The following is a 21,347-nucleotide window of genomic DNA, read 5'->3' as shown; positions in this document are numbered from 1 at the left end:
GATAGAATGCGGCGGTTGGCATCGTGCAGTTGTAGGAGCTGAAACGATTACGAGAAAACCTTTCGCGACTAGACGCGTGAAAGAGGACCTTTCGTGATCAACAGGTTGGCATCGGCTCCAGTCGAAAGCAGTCGACTGTCAGCGGCACGAGCCACGTCGATTCTGGGTACACAGAGCCAGCCACTGTACAGTTAGGTGGCCGGAACTGGCCTTAACCCCCTGCCGCCGCGTGCCTTGCGGGCGGCACTGAACACGGTACCATTACCCTGGTCCACTCTTTAATCCTTCCAGTAGACCCCTGACCGTCTCCCTCCAGCCTGGGATTTAGTCTTAGGATGCGAAAGAGGCATTTATTTGCTCGTCTGAGTACGCCTCCGTATCAGTTGACCAGGGGTAAAAACAGGTCGATACAACACGTTTTTCCCAGAATGGCTCGAGCAGCAACTTCCAGCGAGCCCGATAAAAAACGGTCACTGTAAGAAATGGTTTGGTGCCTTGTGATAATAGAGAATTTGTCTGGGAAAGATCTCTGAGGTGCCCTCCCATTCTCCTTACTTGGGAGTACGCTTTGGGAATGCTCCTAAATGTTTTTCTTAGTTGGGTCGGTGGGGCTCCTGCTAACTGATGGCTCACACCCAACCTCCCACTCTCAAGAGGATACACACACCTCAGAAATCGAAACCTTCGAACACATCGCCCCTGTCCTCTTCCTTAGACCCCTTCTTTTAAAATAAGTAAGTAAAATAAACATTTTAAAAAAGAAAATAAATAAAAGGGGGGCCACCCGGCTGGCTCAGTCGGTTAGGCGTCCGACTTCAGCTCGGGTCATGACCTCACGGTTCGTGGGCCCGAGCCCCGCACCGGGCTCCTTGCTGACACCTCGGAGCCTGGAGCCTGCTCTGGATTCTGTGTCTCTCCCTCTCTGTCTGCCCCCTTCCCGCTCGTCCTCTGTCTCTCTCAAAAAGAAATAAACATGAAAAAATTGTTGTTTTAAATTAAAAAATAAATAGACACAGGCTGGAGGTGACTTTTCTATAAATTCAGTGGCCATAAAATAGAGGGATGATACAAAGCAGTCCCAGATAAAGACGTAGAACGTTTTCTTTCCACGCAAACGGTAGAATCCGAACTTCTGCCGGAAGCATGCGGTTCGGCATGCGATTTGTTTGCCATGGGTTATGTCCACGATACGAGGATTTATAGTGCCTGTGCTATAGCTTGGCATGCTGGTGTGCTAGAACGACCGGGAAAACTCCCATGATCACCTTCATTCATCCAATCACTCATTCATCGATCCCTACCCTCATTGAACCAGAACATGTGTTGAACCGCCTACTGATGAACATCTCTCTTTACGTCCAGTGTCTGAAAGGCTAAATGGTTTTTCAGACTCTGTGGGATTTTGAGAGTTGCAGATGAGACGAAAAGTTGCGGGCACTCAAGCAGCACTGCCTCTCCCCCCCCCCCCCCCCCCACCCCCCCACCTTGTGAGGAAACGCAAGAGCAAAGTAGTGCGTATGAATGCATAAAGGCCAGCTGAAACAGCCATGGCTGTCCTGATAAGTCACGTCTGTTTCCGTGAGGCCCTGTTTGGCCGTTCAGAGAAGCAGAGGCCACTTGTAAGATAAAGGAGAAAGAGGATCTTCGTCGCCAGCCAGCCTGGCATCCTGGGTGACTTCCCACTTTGTGTAATATCCCTTGCTAAGGCATTGGCTTCACTTTAAAGAGCGGCCAAAGATTCTCTTACACTGGGTCAGCCTCCTGCCTGCCACGCTCCCTAAGGTGGTAAAGTGAGTGTCCCCGCCCAGACCTGGAAGATTCCCCCCCCGACTTCAGCCAGTAAGCGTGTTGGAGCCTTTGGACACATAGCCAGCGAGCGCCGTGCTCGTGTGGGTCTTGGCAGCCGTCTCCAGGAGGGAACGCGGCAGTGGGTGGTGAAAACGTCTCTGGCATTTGAGAAAGAAGCTAAGCCACGTACACGCCACAATTACAGAAGCGGCCTTCTGCTGGATTCCATTCAGTTCGACACACGTCGCGTGAGGGTCCGCTGTTAGCCACCGCACTAGGTGACAGTAATCCAGGGATGAGTCACGCGTGGCCCCAGCTCACGAGGAGCTGCCACCCCAGCGCAGTTCTAAAGAGGATTTTTACGCAACCCTTGGGGAGGCGGGCACGGAGCAGAATAGTAAGTAGACTCCGGGATGTGGCGCGTTGTAACATGTCCGAGCTATTCCAAGTCGCCACCTCCGGAAGCCGCCGGTGAAAAGGCTTGTGTGGCAGCCTCCAGCCCAGCCGGGTTCCGTCCCGACATCAGCACCGGAGAGGATCCCGCTGTCTTCGCAAACGGGTTCCCTCGGTCATTTAACTCCGGGTAGTTTCAGCTACCTGTTCCTCAGCTGTCTTTTCAGCAGTGTGGTTAGCTTTTGAGGCCCAGGTCCCATCATGAAGGATCAGAAAGCTTTTCTTTAGCTCCTACCCTGCCAGAGCTGCATCCCCGTCACGACGGGACGTGACGAAAGCACCCGTGAGCGCGGGACAACGGAACGGCAAGACGACCCCTCGGAGGAAGTTTCCGGTGTAGGAACCCCGGTGGGTGCGTCAACGGGTTGTGTCTCCCCTAAGCACAGTTGCTGGGCTCCGTGGTAGTCAGTGAGCTGACCCCTGCCCTTTCTGGCCAAGTGGTAGCTACCACTTGCCACTTCCGATGGAGGACTTGCCCGCGTACCTTTAAGTAAGTTTGCCCGCGTAACCCACCGCTGTCAAGAGGGAGGCTTGACTTGGCCTGCTAGACCCTGGACTGCTGTCCTCTGATGGCAGTGGCCCTAGCCACGTGGCCATGCCTAGCATGGGATGTCCGCACGAACAGCAAGAAAGACTCTATTACGTAGGGAGCTCTGCCAGAGAGAGCGCCTTGCAAACTTTGGAGAATACGCTTTATCCTGTTAAAAACGGTGGTGCCGAGGCTGATTACTGTCGTGATTCTGACAGTGTCCCAGCCAACCTTGGCCTCTAAGGATAACAGTCCTGTTGACCCGATCAGGCAAAACGTTGAATCCTCACATTGTGGCTGTTGAGACGGACCTTTATGCATTGGCCTCTTTGACGCAGGTGACTGCGGAGGAATGTGGGAATGTCATACTCTTCTAGCTCATTCTCTCCCTTCCTTCCCCCTCCACCAGTCGCTGGCTATATCGGTTTTTGATTGCTTTAGATCTTCTTTCCATGCTCTCTCCTGCCTTCTCTGCTTTCATATTCCCTTTCTCTTTCCTTTATAAAGCGGCCTAATCTATGAACCCCTGAAATTTCTGCTTCCTAGAAATACTTTTATCTCTGACGGTTGTATATAAGGTTTTGAGTGTACCAAACTGTGCTTAGGGTTGCAGTCTTAAATAAATAGGGTTGAATATTAAACGTGGGGGCGGGGGACTCGGTGTCGTGTTAATCTCACTATGAGAGTTTTGCCCGCAAAATGGAAGACAGGACAGTTTAAAATTTTTCTTCCCAGAAACAACATATTTATTTCTCTAGCCTTATCCATTGGGGATTTGCATGCTGCCAACATGTCACCAACTTTATTTAAGGAAAATACGAACAGGAAAACAAATACAGCTGTGTTCAAACATCTGTGAATAAGTCAAAGTATTTGCCTGTAAGAGTTTTATTGTTTATTCGCTGCTATTAGATACATACGATACTTTAGCTGATATCTTTTTTTTAGACCTACTTTCCATTAGGCACTGAGTAGATAACATGGGTAATCTTGATTAGCAGAATTGCTCTCTCTAGGCGTTTTACAGGAGAAATTCCTAGCCCTTTAGCCTACCCTGCTGAAGAGGTCTCTGTAAGAAAAAAGAGAAAAACCGAGCAAATGACATTAGGATAGGGGCGCCTGGCTGGCTCAGTCGGTAGAATGTGCTACTCCTGTTCTCGGGGTTGTGAGTTTGAGCCCCACGGCGGGTGTAGAGATTACTTAAAAATAAAATCTTTTTTGGAAAAACTACGTTAGAATAAGGGAAGTTCAACACTGGTCCGGCAGTAAATGGGAGCGAAGTGTGGTTTCACCAAACGTCTTCCCATTGCGTTAGTTTTGTTAGGTTTGTAACATGCCACGGCCCGACAGCAGTCAGTCCCTTCGTGTTGAATCTGTGCAGCTGGATAGGGGAGATAGTTACTTCAGGATAGATTGGTGATGGACCCTGGACATAGCTCTCTGACCCATGGATTTCGAGCCATGTAGGTTAGTGAGTTAACGATTAGAAACAAGCCATATTTTAGTGAGAGGCGTGTTTTAAAATGATTCAGAGTAGTCCGTCTTCCCATGAACAAAGCAACTTTAAATTGTTATACGGAGAAATAGTCATTTGCACATATAATGGACTGTTCCTAACTCTGACTCTATTACTTCAGAAAGCGATGCCTTCAAAACTAACGTGTCATTTCGACTTCGAATTCTCCAGGTTTCTTTTTAAATGTCTTACATTTCAGAGAATATTTACTTTTTTTTTTTTTTTTTTTTTTTTTGGTTTCTGCATTTCTCTTTTCTCTACTGCAATTTTCCACCCTTTGTGCAATTGTGAACAAGGTAACGAAACGCCTCCCTTCCTCAGGAACATCTACTATCTTCATGCTTTCTCAAACTTCCAGCAATCACAGTTTCTCTTGGAGTGAATAAGGTGATTTCCTTTCTTAATGTACCGACTTGCCTGCGTTCTCATTTGCTTGACACCATTTTTCTGACTCTTTATGAACGATGACTTCTCAGTGCTCATTTCTCTACCTTCTGTTGATACTTAAGAGTATTTTGTCATTTTCCTTTAATCATTTGTTCACCTTCTCAAATGGTCACACTGGAGAGGAGGTGATGTTCAAACACTCGGACCGTAACTCTCTAGCCCCATTGATTCCCGGTGCACGGTGGAAGCCACGGCGCGCTAGAGCTAGGGTGTTCACGAAGACAGGAATGTTTTGCACAAATCTCTCTTTGCTCGATACACTCACAGCACCGGCCCAACTCTCAGAGGTGTTCACCAAAAGGATGGTAAGGTTTACTAATCCAACCATATTGACTCATCTCCCGCATAACCTACCAGTGTCATTTCAAAACGCCCAGTTTGCCTTATACTACTAATATCTGTATACTTATACCATGAAAACCGTTCAATTCGAGTTGGAGACTTCCTTAGGTCTTTAAGTGTATCCGTTGAAATGTGACACGTCTGCTGTAGCTTAATCGTTTGTACTTTTGGCCAAAAGAGTAGTCTGTAGGAAATGATTCTTTTTCTTCTACATTTTTATCACCAGGTAGGTTAACCAGTCTTCAAATGCTTTAAGTATCTTTACCTCACTATTACAGAGAAATCTGAGCTGTAAAAGGGCATCTGACTCATTATCCGCCAGACCTTCAGTCAGACCTCTTCTTTTACGAACATTCTCAGACGAATCTAATATATTGTAACAGGTACCTAGTGGTAAACGAGCGGGCTGGCTTTAAAGAAACAGATTAACAGCATTATAAAGACAAAAATGAAAATAGCACTCTAAATTTTCTCTGCTGTTGGTGTGGTGAACTTTATACTTACTCTTTACAAAAATATAAAGATGCATTCCTTGGAATATGGGGCAAATTGGTATTTTAAATTTGTTAAGCTCCCAAATGAAACTTTAGGCCTTTTGCAGAGCTGGAGGGTAAAAAAAACATATTTAATTTGCGAGGGGCGACTTGCGGCAGAGCCGTCCCGTGAAAGTGCTCGTTAATACCGATTAGGAAATAACAGTCTCGACTGTAAAAGATCATTCGGAAAACTGAAAACAAATATTCCAAAATTGCATCTGTATAACGTCAAGTCAATTTAGCATTGCATGTTCTTTTGGGAATTAGGTGCAAATAATCCAGTGTGTTTGTACCTCCGTGTGCTGTGTCTGTGTGTTTGCAGGTATACACTTAATGTACTCGTACATGTCTGCCCCCCCAAATTAATGACCCAACCTAATCACTTTTTTTCATGTCAAGTTTTATTCAAGCTAGATGTTTCGACTTGTCAGAGGTAAAAGCTCAAATCTTTCCCAGCCATTCAGGGGGATGCTAACCTAATTACGTGGAACGCTTCTTCGCAGTTCATTTTCCCAAAGACGACTAAATCCGTTTTATGGCCTGTTGTCTCATTTACCCCCAGAGACGAGTGGGGGGGAATTGCCGTGGCACGGGAGGTGTCCTCTCCTCTGCGTGTTTTCTCCCTCCCACTCACTGCGGCGGCCTCCGTCGTCCCAGACCTTTAGAGGCCTTTTCTCCTCCGCCCGTAGGAATTTAGAGTAATTCATGAATGAGGTTTCCGAGCCCATCAGCTTGGAAACAACTCCATACAGCTTAGGGCAGGGCCGTCTCTCCTGCGCACCGAAAAACTGACGGTCATCGGGGGCCTCTTGCCTTTGGAACTCCCGATCGATCGGGAGTCCTCCCCGTGGGCCCGTTTTTCTCGTCAGCTGTCAACTCCCCCCACCCGCCAGCGAAGAACAAAAAGGAGAGTAACGGAGCGCGTGCTCTGGTTCTCCTGTGCCCTACGGTTTTTGCCAGTCTGCGTCCCCAGTGTTGCTTCGGACGCAGACTCCCTTGGCCCCGGCGCACCTCTTAGCCTTCCCCGTTGGGAGCGACTCGCCTGCTTCGATCTTCCTTCCCTCGGTACCGAATCTGCCTCCCAGTGGCTTTCAAAGCCTTGGGCCCTTTTGTCCCAGGTAGCCTTGTCCTAAGCTGTATGGTGCCTTTTAGCTCTCCTGTTCCCAGCTCATTCTGTATCCCCCTGGATCGCTTTCTTCAGCTCGGTCCGCGTTTGGGAGACCCGGCTGGCTGAGACGCTGCTTGTGCTTTTGGCCTCTCCAGGGCCTTAAGTCCTACAACGCCCGACACAGAAGTGGGGAAGTTTTCTCGTGAGGGGACAGTCGTCTCGCCCTCAGTGTAGTCATTTCCTCCAGGAATTTATCTTCACGTGGCATTATTTCTCCTCCACGGAAAAAATTTGGCAATTGGCCTGGCCCCTGAGTTTGTCCCTCGATAAGGGAGCGGTGGGCGACTCCCTTTATAAGTTCTCGGCGTGAATGGCGACCTTATTTTTATTTTGGTTAGAGTCGGTCGCCGTGACGCTGCCACCTGAAAAAAAAACTGTTAGGAAAAAAAGGTTGGGTTGTAGAGTATAAGTCAGGTATGTTGAGAGGCACGAGTCTTAGGTCTTGGGAGGGGGCCTCCAACCCAACCTTTTAAAACCCAACTGGGGGGGGGGGGGGGGGGGTGTTTCTTTTTCCCTGGGAGAGCACTGAATAAGGTTCAGGGGACAGAGAAGGATCCACAGATTTCTTAGGGCAGTTTCTGTGGTGGCCTTTCCAAAAAACAGGATGAATAAGAGAAACCGAAGCTTCGGTTGACTTACAGAGACATGATCTCCCAAAAAGAAAATTCACTTCAGCATTATGGGGAAGAAACCGGTTCCTTTCAGTAAAGGAAAGACAGTTTCACAGCAGTCTTTCGAAACGGAGTAGATAGATCTTCAGACTTCCTCTGTCAAAATGTACACACCCTGGAAAACAGTAATCCGTTCATTGGTTCACCACCCCTGAGTATCCGCTGTATGCGGGACACGGCGCTAGGTGCCGGAGATAGACCAATGAGACGACCCTATCTTCAGCTCCCAGGCTAGAGGGAGGGACCCTGCTGAGCTAAGCCACGGCTGTGCTAGGTGGTCCTGGTGGTAAGGATGACTGAGAGAGCCCTGGAGCAATCCAAAAGCAGAAAGCAAGTCTGAATCTACTCGGCCAACAATTGAAGCAAGGATGAAAACCTGGGTATCGTGTCGCCCTTTTTGTTTCCCTGCATGTGAATAAAACTTGGCACTTGAAGATAGCTCCTTTACTCTCATAACAAAATTTACTACTTGATTTATTTTGGAAAATGCTAAACAGATGGCTTCGCGCGATTGTTAAAATAAACCTTTTAACTCTGTATGTTTTAAATTTTTCAGAATCCGAATCTTGAACTGCCTATGTTATTGTCCTACAAGCATATTGACAGTGGTTACAGCTAAAAAAGAAAGCACGAAGACACAACTACGAAAAGTTGTCATCTCAGGATACGCAATATGCAACAAACTAAACCCCTCTCTCTTATGTCTAGGGTTCAGAATAAATGTCCATTACAATACCAAATGACTCTCTTAAGCATTTACAGTTATCGTAAGTAGCCGTCATGGCCAAAGCTCTAAGTTATGAATCCTATGAAAGTTGAAAGCAAGAAGAATAATTAGAATTTCTGGCTCTAGATAGACGACATAACTACCAAGTGGGTGCTCTCTTAACCCATGAACTCTGTGAATGGATTTAAATATAATCGTATGAAGTAGAAGTCCTACAATGGGAATGAATAGATTTTGCTAATACTACTTTTTTTTGCCTGGCAGAAGACATAGGCTGTTTGGATCACATTTCTTGTTCCTGCTGAGTGATAATCTTAAATTATTTTTTTTTTTTTCAAACATACGAAAGGAATACTTGAAAATACAAGAAGACTAAGTGGTATCAGTGCATCAGAATAATTCGTCCTTTCTGTTCACCCACATGCTAATTCTGTCCTCATGGAATACCCTTGCCAAAAACTAACCTTGAACCCTTACGTGGAAAGAATGTTAATCCTGCATATTTTTGTGAGAATCAACAGAAATTACTTATTTTTGTTCTTCTGAAGTAAACCCCACTTAATGGGTGGATGGCTACCAGATTATTTTCAAAATAAAGCATTTCCAGTCACTTAGTAAAGTAGCCCCTCGAAAGAGTTAAGATCTAACGGATATTTTCCAGTATTCATGTTCCTGGGGTCCGAGGTGGGATAGGCAAAACCATAGTCCCATAAAACTAAAGCCATCTGAGTATCCGTGTTTTATCATTTTCTGTGGAGAGGTGAAAAAATAGCTTATTTCCAACTGTTAACGGTTATTTCTGGAAAGAGACTGCGTTTGTACATACGTGCAGCACTTTTGTTTTGAACTTGCCAATTTGGGAAGGAGGGATCCGTCCCAAGACCGCGATTCGGCCTGCACAGCCATGACTCTGAACTTGAATGTTTTCTCTTAGCAAACATGGTTGGGTGATGGTCTGACTCTCAACCGTGAGATTCACCTTGGTGAAGGCCTTGACTTCCTGGACTAGAAGGAGGCTTTAGCCTCCTACGGAGTTCACTGAACACATAAGAATAAATGTGAAATATCTTTATTAAATGTCAAAAGCAAACACATTTGGGGGGATAAAAATGGCTACGTTTGACTACTAGCTTGAAATGGGCTCTTAAACAGTGTTTTCAGAAGCGCCTGGCTGGCTCGGTCGGTAGACCACGCGGCTCTTGGATCTTAGGGTCGTGCGTTGGAGCCCTGTGTCGGGCATAGAGATTACTTTTCTAAAAAAGTGTTTTCACACCAGTTTCCTTTTTTGGTTGTCTTTCTGGCATGCCTGTACTATTATTCGTATTTCTGTTGTACCTTGCTTTAGGAAAGCGTTGGACCCAATCTATACCGGTGTGTTTATGTGGTCCGTGTGGCACATTTGATTCTTCCATATATAATTTGGGTCCGTATTTAGGTGTCATTTTTCTTGAATTCTAGGAAGGACATAATTCCGGTTGCCGGAAACCATTCCGTCATCGTGACCCTTTTACATTATTTCATTTGTTCTCGTCTGTCAGTATTATCTTTGAGTCTTTTGTCGGATGTCCTTCACAGCTTACCTAAGTGCGCTCGCTGTGTTCTGCCGGCCTGAGTTTGAGGTGATCTGCCGAAAACAAAGTCTGTATGTTCTTTGCCTATTCCAAAGAGCTAAAAAGTCAGACCCGGGAAAGCTTTTGACGTTTTTTGTTGTTCTTCTGCTTGTTCCGGTTGTCGCCGTGTTGTTGCCGTTGTCGTTTTACAGAAGTGCCGTATGGGATGTGAACACACGCGAGAGACCCGCAATGCAGAGAGAGGCCCGTTTAACGCCAACCACTGGAGAGTGGCCTCATCAGAATATGCGGGGTAGTGGACATGGAACTGGTGGCGTGGCGCATTCCTTGCCACCAGGAGGGTGACCGAGGGGGACTTAAGGTCCTATCTCAGCCACGCGTTACACCGCAGCTCAGATGCACGATGGTGATCGTCGTGGCCTAGATCCTTGAGAGGGACCTGACTTTGCTTTTGTGGAAGGTATTTTAGTAACGAGCCAAGTAAGAACTGGTTAGCGGGGGATCAGGCGGATGGAACAACTCGAAGTAAGCCGTCCCCCGGAGTTCCTAGCGCGACAGTCTAACTACCTTGTTTTGTGACAGAGAAAGGGGGAGAATGTAATAGGCTCACATGTACCCATCATTGGAACCACTCTAAACTGTCAAGATGTCCTTGTGATTTTCACAACCGTCGTCCCTTGTTTGAAGGTGTAACCTACTGAGCGTAAACCATAAATTCCCTCTCTACAACATCTACACCAGCAGCAGTATAAATGTAAGCCAAAATTTGCAAGATCCATAATAATTTCGTGATGGAATTTTTTTAATAACATGCAGTATAGAAATGTGCAGATTTTATGCAAGTGTTAACCAAATCACTTTTCAGCTTGCAACATGGGACTGCAATACTACATTTTTCACTTAAGCAGTTTTTTACATCCACGTCGTTGCTTTCTATAATGACTGTGAATGCCATCTTTTATGAATGCAACTTGCCTTTTTCATTACAGAAATTTTTGTTTGATGTATCAATAAACTTTGGTATGATACGATTGCCATTTTAGCCTCTCTTTTGGAATGGTCTCGGTGTGCTTGAAATTTGGTCAAAGGTGTGTGTGTGTGTGTGTGTGTGTGTGTGTGTGTGTGCACCTGTCCCTCCCTCCCTCCCTTCCTCTCCCTGCCCCTCGCTGTCTCCCCTTCCCCCATTCCTCTGACATGGCTCGGCCTGCCTCTAAGACAAAAACCCCACTGTTACCGACTACTGAGAAAGTAAAGTTTTTCCACGGGAGCTGGTTGTGTTACATTTTTACACGGAAGTCTCTGTGTTTTTGTAGCCTTTTAATCACATTAAGCCCTTGACCTGCATTTAGTGAATTTCCTCTTTTTTATCTTTATCTTTTATTTTAATGCCAGTATGGCTCACCCGCGGCGTTCTGTCAGTTTCAGGCGTCTCTCTTGTATTTTCTGGGAAGTGGGGAGCGGGCCGTGTTTGGAGGTGAGACTGGAGTGAAAGTTCCAGCTTTGCTCTTAGAGCCATTTTCCTCTCCACCCTCTCGTCACCTGCAAAATGGCGTCTTGGGGGGTGAGGGGTGGTCAGATGAGGCGAAGGATCAAAACTGCCTTGCGAGGCTCCATTTGTTATTCCGATGAAATCATCGCTACTTTTACATTAAGGGGATTTTTATCGCCCTGATCTTTTTAATGGGTAGTTGTCATGTACCGACTCTTCACAGATGGGACTGTGGTGGAATCTTTCAGTCTTCTTGGATGTGGTTGGTGCGGGCTTCCTTCCTTCCCTTCCCCCACCCAGCCCGGTGGGGAGCCGCCTCGCTGCCGAGCCTGCCCAGGACTGGCCAATAAAGTGAGTATTGTGAGAGTCGGAGTGGTCTGGCCCCTTCGACAAGAAGTGCACATACAAAGGTTAGGGGCTGAGGTTATCACTATGGTTATTCAGTGAATGTGTCCAGGGCCGAAGGGCTGGACGCATACTAATGAAGCTCGAAGGCCCGAGTGCCGGGAATCGTTGTCAGAAAAGCAGGGGCTCGATTATTGCACGACTTGCAAAATCCCTCTGACACGTTTTCCCAGCGACTCAAGGGCAAAGAAACAGGGGCTCAGATCCTCCTACGCGGACCTTACGTGCTGGAGAAACGCCGCTCTGCGGGTCAAGGAAGCCCTCTGACGGGGCTTACGAGCAAGTGCGGGGAGCCGGCCTCTGGATGAACGGAATGGGGCGCCTCTCGGTGGGCCAGAAGGTCTTTGACCCTGGCCCTTCGTGTGGGGAGGGCACAGGAGGTTCGTGCTTAAAACGCCTGCCGCTGCCGCTGCTTTGGTCTCTTCGTCAATCTGCCAGGACAGATCTCCCACCAGGAAAGCCACTAAAATCACAACTCCTCGTCTTAACACTTAAACAGCACTCACTCTGTGCCAGGCACCGTTCCCGCGTTTTACGTATACATTCGTGCCTTTAATAACCCAAACAGTCCTATGAAGTAGGTGCTAACATGTCTCCATTTGACAGATGAGGAATCCGAGTCACAGAGCAAGGTCACGCAGTCTGGCACAGCCGGATTTTTCTTTTTTTCTTTTTTTTTTTCCTCCAACATAAATCTATTCTCTTCTAATTCTGGAAGTCCTGAAAGCAAGATGTGTTTTTCCTGGAAGTCCCTAGGGGAGATCTGCTCCCTGGCCTTTTCCAGCTTTCAGAAGGGATGTGATTCTTTGTCTCGTGATCCCTTCCTGGGCCGTCCTCACAGTCCCTCTGCTCTCTTTCCGTGATCACATCATGGATGTTTCCGTGGTCACATCTTGTCTGAGCCTGACGCTCTTCCATTCCCTCCGATTACATTGAACCCATGTGGATAATCCAGGATAATCTCTCCATCTTGAGGCCTGTAAATCACATCTGCAACACCCCTTTTTCCACATTAAGGCAACATGTTTACGGGCTCCAGGAACTAGGAAGGGCACGGATACCTTCGGAGGCCTTAGCAAAGAACACCAACGCGGCGGGGAACTAAAAGGCCTTCCGGGCCATGGAACTTTTCAGTGCTGACACTAGGAAAGTTCCGGGCAAGCCCGGAAGGTCAGATGCCCTCAGCAAGGGGCCCTTGTTCCAGGAAGACCTTTCTACCGACTCTTGGGGAAGTGGAGAGGGAGGATGGACACAAGTGAGCTGCAAAGGGAACTTTTTCCAATAACGGTGTTGAGAAAAGCAACCGTCAAGGAGTCCCGCCCTGTGCTACCTGGTGGAGCCAGATTTTGTTGTCGATGAATTTTTTTAATGTTTATTTTTGAGAGACAGGAGACAGAGTGTGAGTGGGGAAGGGGCAGAGAAGGGGAGACACGGAATCCGAAGCAGGCTCCGGGCTCCGAGCTGTCAGCACAGAGCCCGACGCGGGGCTCGAGTGAGATCGTGACCTGAGCCAAAGTCAGACGCTTAACCGACTGAGCCACCCGGATCTTTTTTTTTTTTTTTTTTTTTTTTTACTCTCTGTGCCCGACATGGAGCTCGAACTCGCAACCCTGAGAGCAAGACTCACATGCTCCACCAAGTGAGCCAGTCAGGCATCCTATTTTAGAGCCACATTTTGAACCTAGGTTTGCTGGGTAGGGTCCGTGCACTTAACTAGGACACTGTATTTCCAGGATCACACCAGCCCTGGTGGCATAAATCAACATGAGCCACCACAAACTTAATGCAAATAATTACTAGCCATAAGAAAGCATGATAGGCCAAAACGGAGGTATAAATCTGCACAATATCTGACTAGTAATCTTCAAAATTATAAAGATCAGGAGGGCACCTGGCCGGTTCAGTTAGTAGAACATGCAACTTGATCTTGGGGGTCGTGAGTTCAAGCCCCACGCTGGGCATAGAACTTACTTAGAAAAACAAAAATTAAAAAAAAAAAAAATGAGCAGCTTTTTAAAACGTGAAAGAAAAAAATGTATAAAGGCCATGAGAGACCCAAGACTAAGAAACACCCAGATAAAGGAAATGAAAATGACAACAACAAAGTACAGCATATGGCCCTCTGTTGGATCCTGGACCACAAATTGGACATTCCTAGGGTAACTGGGGAGTCTGACTATGGTATAGAGGTTATATGTTCTCATATAGGTTATATCCGTATTAAATGATTCCTGAAATTGTGATGATGTATCCTATCTTGTGGAATCTGAGAGTATATGGGAATTTTCTGCACTATTTTCAACGTAAGTCTGAAATTATTTCTAATTTGAAAAATAAAAGAAGTTAAAACACAATAAAGCGGGGGCACCTGGCTGGCTCAATCAGCACATGAAACTCTTGATCTTGGGGTCGTGAGTTCAAGCCCCACATTGGGTGTAGAGTTTCCAAAAAACAAACAGTAAAGCATAAAAATATTAACGGGAGAGGATATTAAATTGAGCTGACTGTAGAATACTAAAATATAATCTGTTAGCTATTATCTGCATAACATTTCATAGAATGTTTCTACATGCCTCATAATCTCCACAAGAACCCTACGTAGAGATCGTTAAACTCCAGATTCTTACAGATAACCTGAGGCTCAGATGAGCTAAATTATCTTGCCCTGGTCCTTCAGGACTGAACTCAGGTCTGATCCAATGTGTTTCTCCCTACAACACACTGTGCAGTTTGTCCAGGACCCCAAAAGCATGTCCTGTAGAGTCTAGAATGATCGAAAAACCAGGCGCCTGGGTGGCTCGGTCAGTTGAGTGTCCAACTTCAGCTCAGGTCATGATCTCATGAGTTCGAGCCCCGCATTGGGCTCTGTGCTGACAGCTCGGAGCCTGGAGACTGCTTCGGATTCTCTCTCTCCCTCTCTCTCTGCCCCTCGCCCATTCACACGGTCTCTCAGTCTCAAAAATAAACATTAAAAAAAAAAAATTTAGAATGATCACAAAGCAAATCTTCCTGCAGTCGTTTTCCTGTGGGCCAGATGTCATTTTACCCCAAATGAAACCATGAAGTGGGTGGCCTCAAAATGCCCTAGGCCCCGGGGCACCTGGCTGGCTCAGTTAGTGGAGTGTGTGGCTCTTGATTTGGGGGTTGTCTGAGTTCTATGTTGGGTATGGAGATTACTTGAGAATAGAATCTTTAAAAAAAAAAAAAAAAAATGCCCCAGTCCAGGGTTTTCCCTTTCATCAACTTTGATGGTGTGGAGAACAAACTGAGGGTTGGTGGGGGGTGGGGGAGAGGGGAAAGTGGGTGATGGGCATTAAGGAAGGCACCTGTTGGGATGAGCACTGGGTGCCGTATGGAAACCAATTTGACAACAGATGATAAAAAAAAAATTTTTTGATGGTGTTGAACTGGGTTTTTCTCCCGTACTACCTATTCCGGGATTTCCCGAGGTAAGTTTTATCCTCCTACCCCTGTTTCCTGCCATCTGGGTGAGAATACAATTTCAATAATGAGGCGTCAGGCTAGCCACCTACGCCTGGCACCTCAAGTGTGTACGTCGCTTAAACAAGAACGTGGGAATGTGGCCAGCACTATCGACCTGAAATGATTCTACCCCACTGCGTATCAAAAGCCTGGCTGAGATGATCGTGGTTCAGCATTTTCCCAGCTGGGTTATAGGAAACATTAGAGTCTTGGGGAATGTTACTAGGTGTTCCTTGAAAAGATAGACGGGCTCCCTGGTTAAGCAGCTTTGGGAAGTTCCACGTATGATTGCACCCTGTCAGACAAGATACAATGCATACTAGGACATTAAAGTCTATGAAAGATCTAATATTAAAGAAACCTACTTGGCTGCTAGATCCACTATGTTCCAAGCCAAGGGTCACTTTTTGCACAGACCATCTAACAACAACTCTTTAGACAGCAGTCTTGCATGGAACACCTTTAAGAAATAAAGCGATAGCTGGGTTCTACGCTGAACGCACTCCTCCCCACTCACTTGATGGGACTAATCGTCATGATCTGAAGGTAGTTTTTCAAGCCAAAACCTGCAGTCGAGGTCCAACCTGGAAAACCGGCGATTAGGGGAGGAGGCCAGAAGCGCTCTGAGGCCTGAGGGGACAAAGAGAAGATCCTGGAGCCCTTTGGCCTAGTCATTTGGCAGAAATGAGAAACCTGGGGGGCCTGTCTGAAGCAGTTGGGACCACAGCACGGGTGTCGGACGCAGCCCAAGGTAGAAACCGCCTGGCTCCTCCCACCTGCCCCCCAACCCCCAGCTAGTGCCTTCCATTGGCTGGAAGCCAGTTACCATCGGAGCCTGGGGAACGGGTTGAGGGGGGGCGTTCCCTATCCTTCTAGTATGGAGCCCAGCAAGGAAGGGCCCTGACAGAAAACAGGCTCCGAGCTAGCACATCAAGGGCTCAAGGAGCCAGGTTCAAATTCCATATTCTAACTGGATGTAGAGAAACATAAAAGGTGACGCTTTAAGGAGCTACATTCTAGCCACTTTGCTTCTTTTAACTTTATTTTTAAATATTTTCTTTAATGTTTGTTTTTGAGAAAGAGAATCCCAAGCAGGCTCCGCTCCGTCAGCTCTGGGCTCCGCGGAGCCCAATACGGGGCTCGATCTCCCAAACCACGAGGTGACCTGCGCCGAAGTCAAGAATCAGACGCAAATGAATGTGGAGAAAGTCATCTGAACCCACTCCTGTCATATACTTAGTGCGATCCACATAATGGTTTATGGATGCGTAGATTAATGGAAGTAGAAGGCCGTGGTGGAATAAAGCCTTCTCAATTAGTGACAATAGAGACCCTCTGGCGTTGGAAAAGGTAGAGCTAAATGAAGGAGTGAGCCTATCGAGATCAAGTCACCCACAGTTTATTTAAAATTCAAGATCAATTCGTGAGGGTCTGGACAGAAATCTGAAATTAATTGCCAAGTCATTTTCCCCTCTCCATGTACCTTCCTCCAGCGGCAAAATAGGAACTCGCGCTCTGTGAAGCGTGCAGAACAGGCTGTCTGCTCCTCTCTCCCCTGACCGGTAGCTAACTGGTGAGCCCGGAGAGGGGGGTGGGGTGTGTGTGTGTGTGTGTGTGTGTGTGTGTGTGTGTGTGTGTGTGCAGCCCACGATAGCCCTTTCCCTTTCAGAGCGACCAGCTTGCAGGCTACTAGACGTTCTCCGTTCCTGCATCTTCCTCGCAGGAAGCCCGTTGGGGTTCGGGGGTAGGGGACCAGATTGGCAGGCCGACCGGGTAGCTTCAGGCTTTCAGCCACTAAGTTTCTGACCGAATGGATACATTCAATTCAAGGAAGGTCATTTTGACCTCCAGCAAGGCCGTTGTTTGAAAATGTAACTTTGCAAAGAATAGCTGGCTATTGTGTCTGCTTTAGGCGCTGCTGTATTTTGTGCTGATCTAATACGTTTTTTTAATCTCCGATTGATGCCTTCGACCGTTTCTCAACCGGCTCTGAACTCAGAGGGAAGAGGTAATATGACAACAGGTGGGGAGAATGTTCTTCACATTTCCCCCTCTACCTTCCCCGGATTCACACAGCCAGCCAGCCCCAGCTCATTACCTTAAAAATACATAGCACCAGAGAGACAAAATTGCCTGCACAGCTCACCTCGTGGCTTTTGTGCTCCAAAGGCACATCATTAAGATTGTAGAAGGTTTTGGGGCACCTGGGTGGCTCAGTCGGTTGAGTATCTGGCTTCAGCTCAGGTCACGATCTCGCAGTCCGTGAGTTCGAGCCCCGCATCCGGTTCTGTGCTGACAGCTCAGAGCCTGGAGCCTGCTTCGGATTCTGTGTCTCCCTCTCTCTCTCTCTGCCACCCCCCCCCCCCCCCACGCTCTGTCTCTGTCATACATAAACATTAAAAAAAAAAAAAAACGTAGAAGGTTTGCAGCAGAGAGAGAAAAAGGGGATCATGGGCATAGAGTGCCTTGGAAAATGAATGATTACGGAAGCCTTTCCCCTGACTGTGGGTGGGAGAAATAAGAAAGCGGTCTTTGAGGGCAGAGTACAGGCAGGACCTTGGCTTTCAGGCTGAGTAGCACATTTGGGAAAACAGCAGAAACAGAGATCAACACAGGGTACCTCCAGGCTGACAGGATCCTGGCCACCCAGCCTCGGGAGACACTTCCAAGCCTCCATATGGCAAGAACCAGGAGATACCAGGTTGACTGGGACGATGGACCTCTTGGGTGGTAATCTGGGGGGAGGATGACTGAGGACATAGGTGCCCTTCTCGGCCTCCAAGAAGTGTATAATATCCGTAAGGAGAGGGGAGCCCAAGGAAGAACGCTTTCCAGTCATTCATTCACCCAGTCTTTTATTGAGGCAGCCCAGGAGGATGGGGGCTAGGTGCGGTCAGAAATGTATTTTTACATATATTTGCTGCATTTCCTTAACAGCTGCCTTTCATATAATTTTTTTTTTCTAAGTGAGCTCTCCGCCCAACATGGGGCTTGAACCCACGAGCTGGCATCACGAGCCCCATGCTCTACCGACAGAGCCAGGCAGGCACCCCTCATGTTATCTTTTGTTTAACGTTTATTTATTTCTGAGAGAGAGGGAGAGACAGCGTGAACAGGGGAGGAGCAGAGAGGGAGACGGAATCAGAAGCTGCCCTAGGCTCTGAAGCAGCGGGTCCTGAGTTCAAGTTTCAGCTCAGCTACATACAGATCGTATGACCTTGGGCAAGTCACGATCTCCCAGTGATCTCATCTGTAAAATGGGGGTAACATACGTACCCCGCAGGGTGGAGAGGGTTCGATGAGATCATGCATGTGAAAACACCCAGCACAAATGCAGCCTTAGCACATACTAGGTACTAAGAAATTGTAAAACATCCATATCTTTATTAAACCTTAAAATGGGAGGTAACCACAAGCCAACTTTGGGAAAGCATCCAATTCAACCCCTTCATTTTACGTAGAAGAAAACCGAGGTCCAAAGAAGGGGAAATGATATGTCCAGAGTCCCACGAACCAGTTAACGGCAGAGGCAGAACCAGATGCCATACTTCTGGAATTACGAAGCCGATATTTTTCCCCTTTTCAAATACTTTCAGTGTCTTGAGTTTCTACAATCAGCGGTTGTTAGACGACTTCTCTTCCAGTTTTGCTTTCCACCTGATGGACGCAATGTTGCCTCCCGGAGCCTCACAAAGCAAGATGACTCCCTCTTTTCTTTTTTTTTAAATTTTTATTTATTTATTTTGAAAGGGGAGGTGCAGAGAGAGAGAGAGGGAGAGAGAGAATCCTGAGCAGGCTCCACACTGTCAGCACAGACCGCAACGCAGGGCTCGAACTCACAAGCTGTGAGATCATGACCCGAGCCAAAACCAAGAGTCCAACACTTAACCAACCGAGCCGTCCAGGTGCCCCGCAAATTTTTTAAATACACACGCACATATATTTATATATGTTCAGGACCTCTCAGAGCCTCAATCTCATGACCATGAGGTCACGACCAGAGCTGAAACCAGGATTCAGACACTTGACCGACTGAGCCACCCGGACGCCCCGCGATGACTCCCTCTTTGACAAGACAGCCTTTCCCATCTCCAATGCTGTCAACTCATCGTCTGTATGACAAGCCTTCCAGAACCATCGCCCTCCTGATTACTTGGCTCTGACTAGACTCCCCTTTATCAAGGTTCCTCCTAAAAGATGGTACTAAGGACAGAGTCCAATATCACAGCTGGATGGTAGAACACTTACTTTCCTTTCCGTCGCTGTGGCTGAGGACTGCACCCGCTTCATCAGCCACATCGTGCCATTGGCCCAGATATTTTCTGGAGGCTAGAAGTCTGCAACCAAGGTGTCAACAGAACAGCACTCACTCCGAAGGCTCCATAAGAATTCTTCCTTGGGGCGCCTGGGTGGCTCAGTCAGTTGAGCATCCAAGTCTTGATTTTAGCTCAGGTCATGATCCCAGGGTCGTGGGCATGGAGCCTGCTTGAGATTCTCTCTCTCTCTCTCTCTCTCTCTCTCTCTCTCTCCCCCTCTGCTCCCTCCCCTCCTGCTCTCTCTCTCTCTCTCTCTCTTTCTCTCTCTCTCACAAAAAAAAAAAAAAATACTTCCTTGCCTCTTCCCGCTTTCAGTGGTTCCAGAAGTTCCTTGGTTTGTGGCTGCATTGCTCTAATCTCTGCCTCCGTTTTCACCTGGTCCTCTCTTCTCTTCTCCCTGTGTCTCACCTTTGTGTCTATCTTATAAGAAGACTTGTCATTGAATTGATGGCTCACAGGGATAATCCAGGGTGATCTCACCTTGACACCCTTAACTTAATTTCAGCTGCAAAAACTCTTTTACCAGCCCGTGGGCCTGATCCCTCTAGGGGCCTGAGCCAAAGGACAATCTGAGTGACAGAGACATTTGTTCCCTGACCTGGGTTAGGGGACGAGGCTCTCTGCTCCCATCACACTCTGTGTTTTCCTTTTCATGTCACTTGTTCAACATCTTCCTTCCATGCTGGGTCGCAGCCTCCATTGAGGGCAGGTGTTAAGTCAGTTTTGGGGGCACCTGGGTGGCTCAGTCTAGTTATGCGTCCGACTTCGGCTCAGGTCGTGATCTCACGGTTCATGGGTTCGAGCCCGATGTTGGGTTCGGTGCTGACAGCTCAGAGCCTGGAGCCTGCTTCTGATTCTGGGTCTCCCTTTCTCTCTCTGCCCCTCCCTGCTCATTCTGTCTGTCTGTCTGTCTCTCTCTCTCAAAAAATAAACATTAAAAAATCATTTAAAAAATCATTTAAAAAATCAGTTTTGCTCACCACTGTCTTTACTGAGTGAACACCTCCTGAAGGTTGTGGGACTCACTGTCTGTCACCCTTACCCACCCCTTGTCATCCTCAGTACAGCAGAAGAGTTCAGCGTGTGGACTCTGCCACTTACTGGCAGGGTCGCCTTGAGCCAGTCATTCAATATCCGTGGGCGTCAGGCTGCTCACGCATAGACTGGAGACGAGAAGAGTGCCCGCGGCTCATGTGACACACTTAGAAAGAGCCCTGGCACCAAGCAGGCCCCGCCCACGTGTGATCAAGTAATAGCATCCTCCTTGGTTTGCATATTTCCTCTCACCCTGTCGCTTTTACGGGACCCCTGCCTGGGTTTGCTCCCCACAGGCCCTCCGGTAGCTGGCCCGGCATCTGGGAAATTACACGGGCTCCGTATTTGTGGAATGAATTAATAAATGAACTAGTGGGCCTACTGCACCCCAGGTCTTTCTCTCTTCTCCTGATCACGAGCCCGATTACTGTCCCTGTGCCTTGACACATCCCTTAAGTGACTTCCTTCCGGTGAGGCCCCGCAGGCCCTTTGTCTAGACGCCCAGCTACTCGGGTCGTCTTGCGGATCTAGATGCCCTCCCGTATGGACGAATCCTGAGGAAGACGCGCTTTGAGGTATGAGCTGCCGTCCTCGCTGTACTGGCTTTTAATCGAAGCCGGCCGAGATCTTTCGAATCTTCATTCTCTCATCTCTGGTAGTAATGTTACCCCCAAGCTCTGTGATACCTGCGAATTGGATAGGCATGCATTTTCAGACGGGACTCAAGTTATTGATTCCAAATAGCTGATTTGGCCGGGCGCCTGGCTGGCTCAGTCGGTAGAGCACGCAACTCTCCATCTCGGGGTGGTGAGTTCGAGCCCCATGTTGTGCGTGGAGACTACCTTAACAAAATAACTAACTTTGCTTAACT

The 21,347-nt window shown here is 47.6% G+C and overlaps 1 protein-coding gene across 6 annotated transcripts in view; it reads left to right on the top strand.

Annotated features, from left to right (window-relative positions):
* ATP11C (ATPase phospholipid transporting 11C) overlaps positions 1-10,776 on the top strand; it is a 170,262-nt gene extending 159,486 nt beyond the window's left edge. For 3 of the 6 annotated variants that reach the window (XM_049644381.1, XM_049644377.1, XM_049644378.1), the window contains one exon: positions 8,007-10,776. Coding sequence is in view for 2 of the 6 variants with exons in the window: in XM_049644377.1 (XP_049500334.1) it covers positions 8,007-8,069 (63 nt within the window). In the remaining 4 variants the exon portion in view is untranslated. Of the gene's footprint in view, positions 1-5,353; positions 5,459-8,006 lie in introns of those variants that run through there. The other 3 variants (XM_049644376.1, XM_049644380.1, XM_049644379.1) reach the window with 3 other exon arrangements.
* Positions 10,777-21,347: the final 10,571 nt, after the last annotated feature.

The sequence above is a fragment of the Panthera uncia genome, chromosome X (assembly GCF_023721935.1).
Source record: "Panthera uncia isolate 11264 chromosome X, Puncia_PCG_1.0, whole genome shotgun sequence".
NCBI lineage: Eukaryota > Metazoa > Chordata > Mammalia > Carnivora > Felidae > Panthera > Panthera uncia.
Note: the sequence above shows the minus strand (reverse complement) of the source record. Positions and strands in the feature narration are given on the sequence as shown.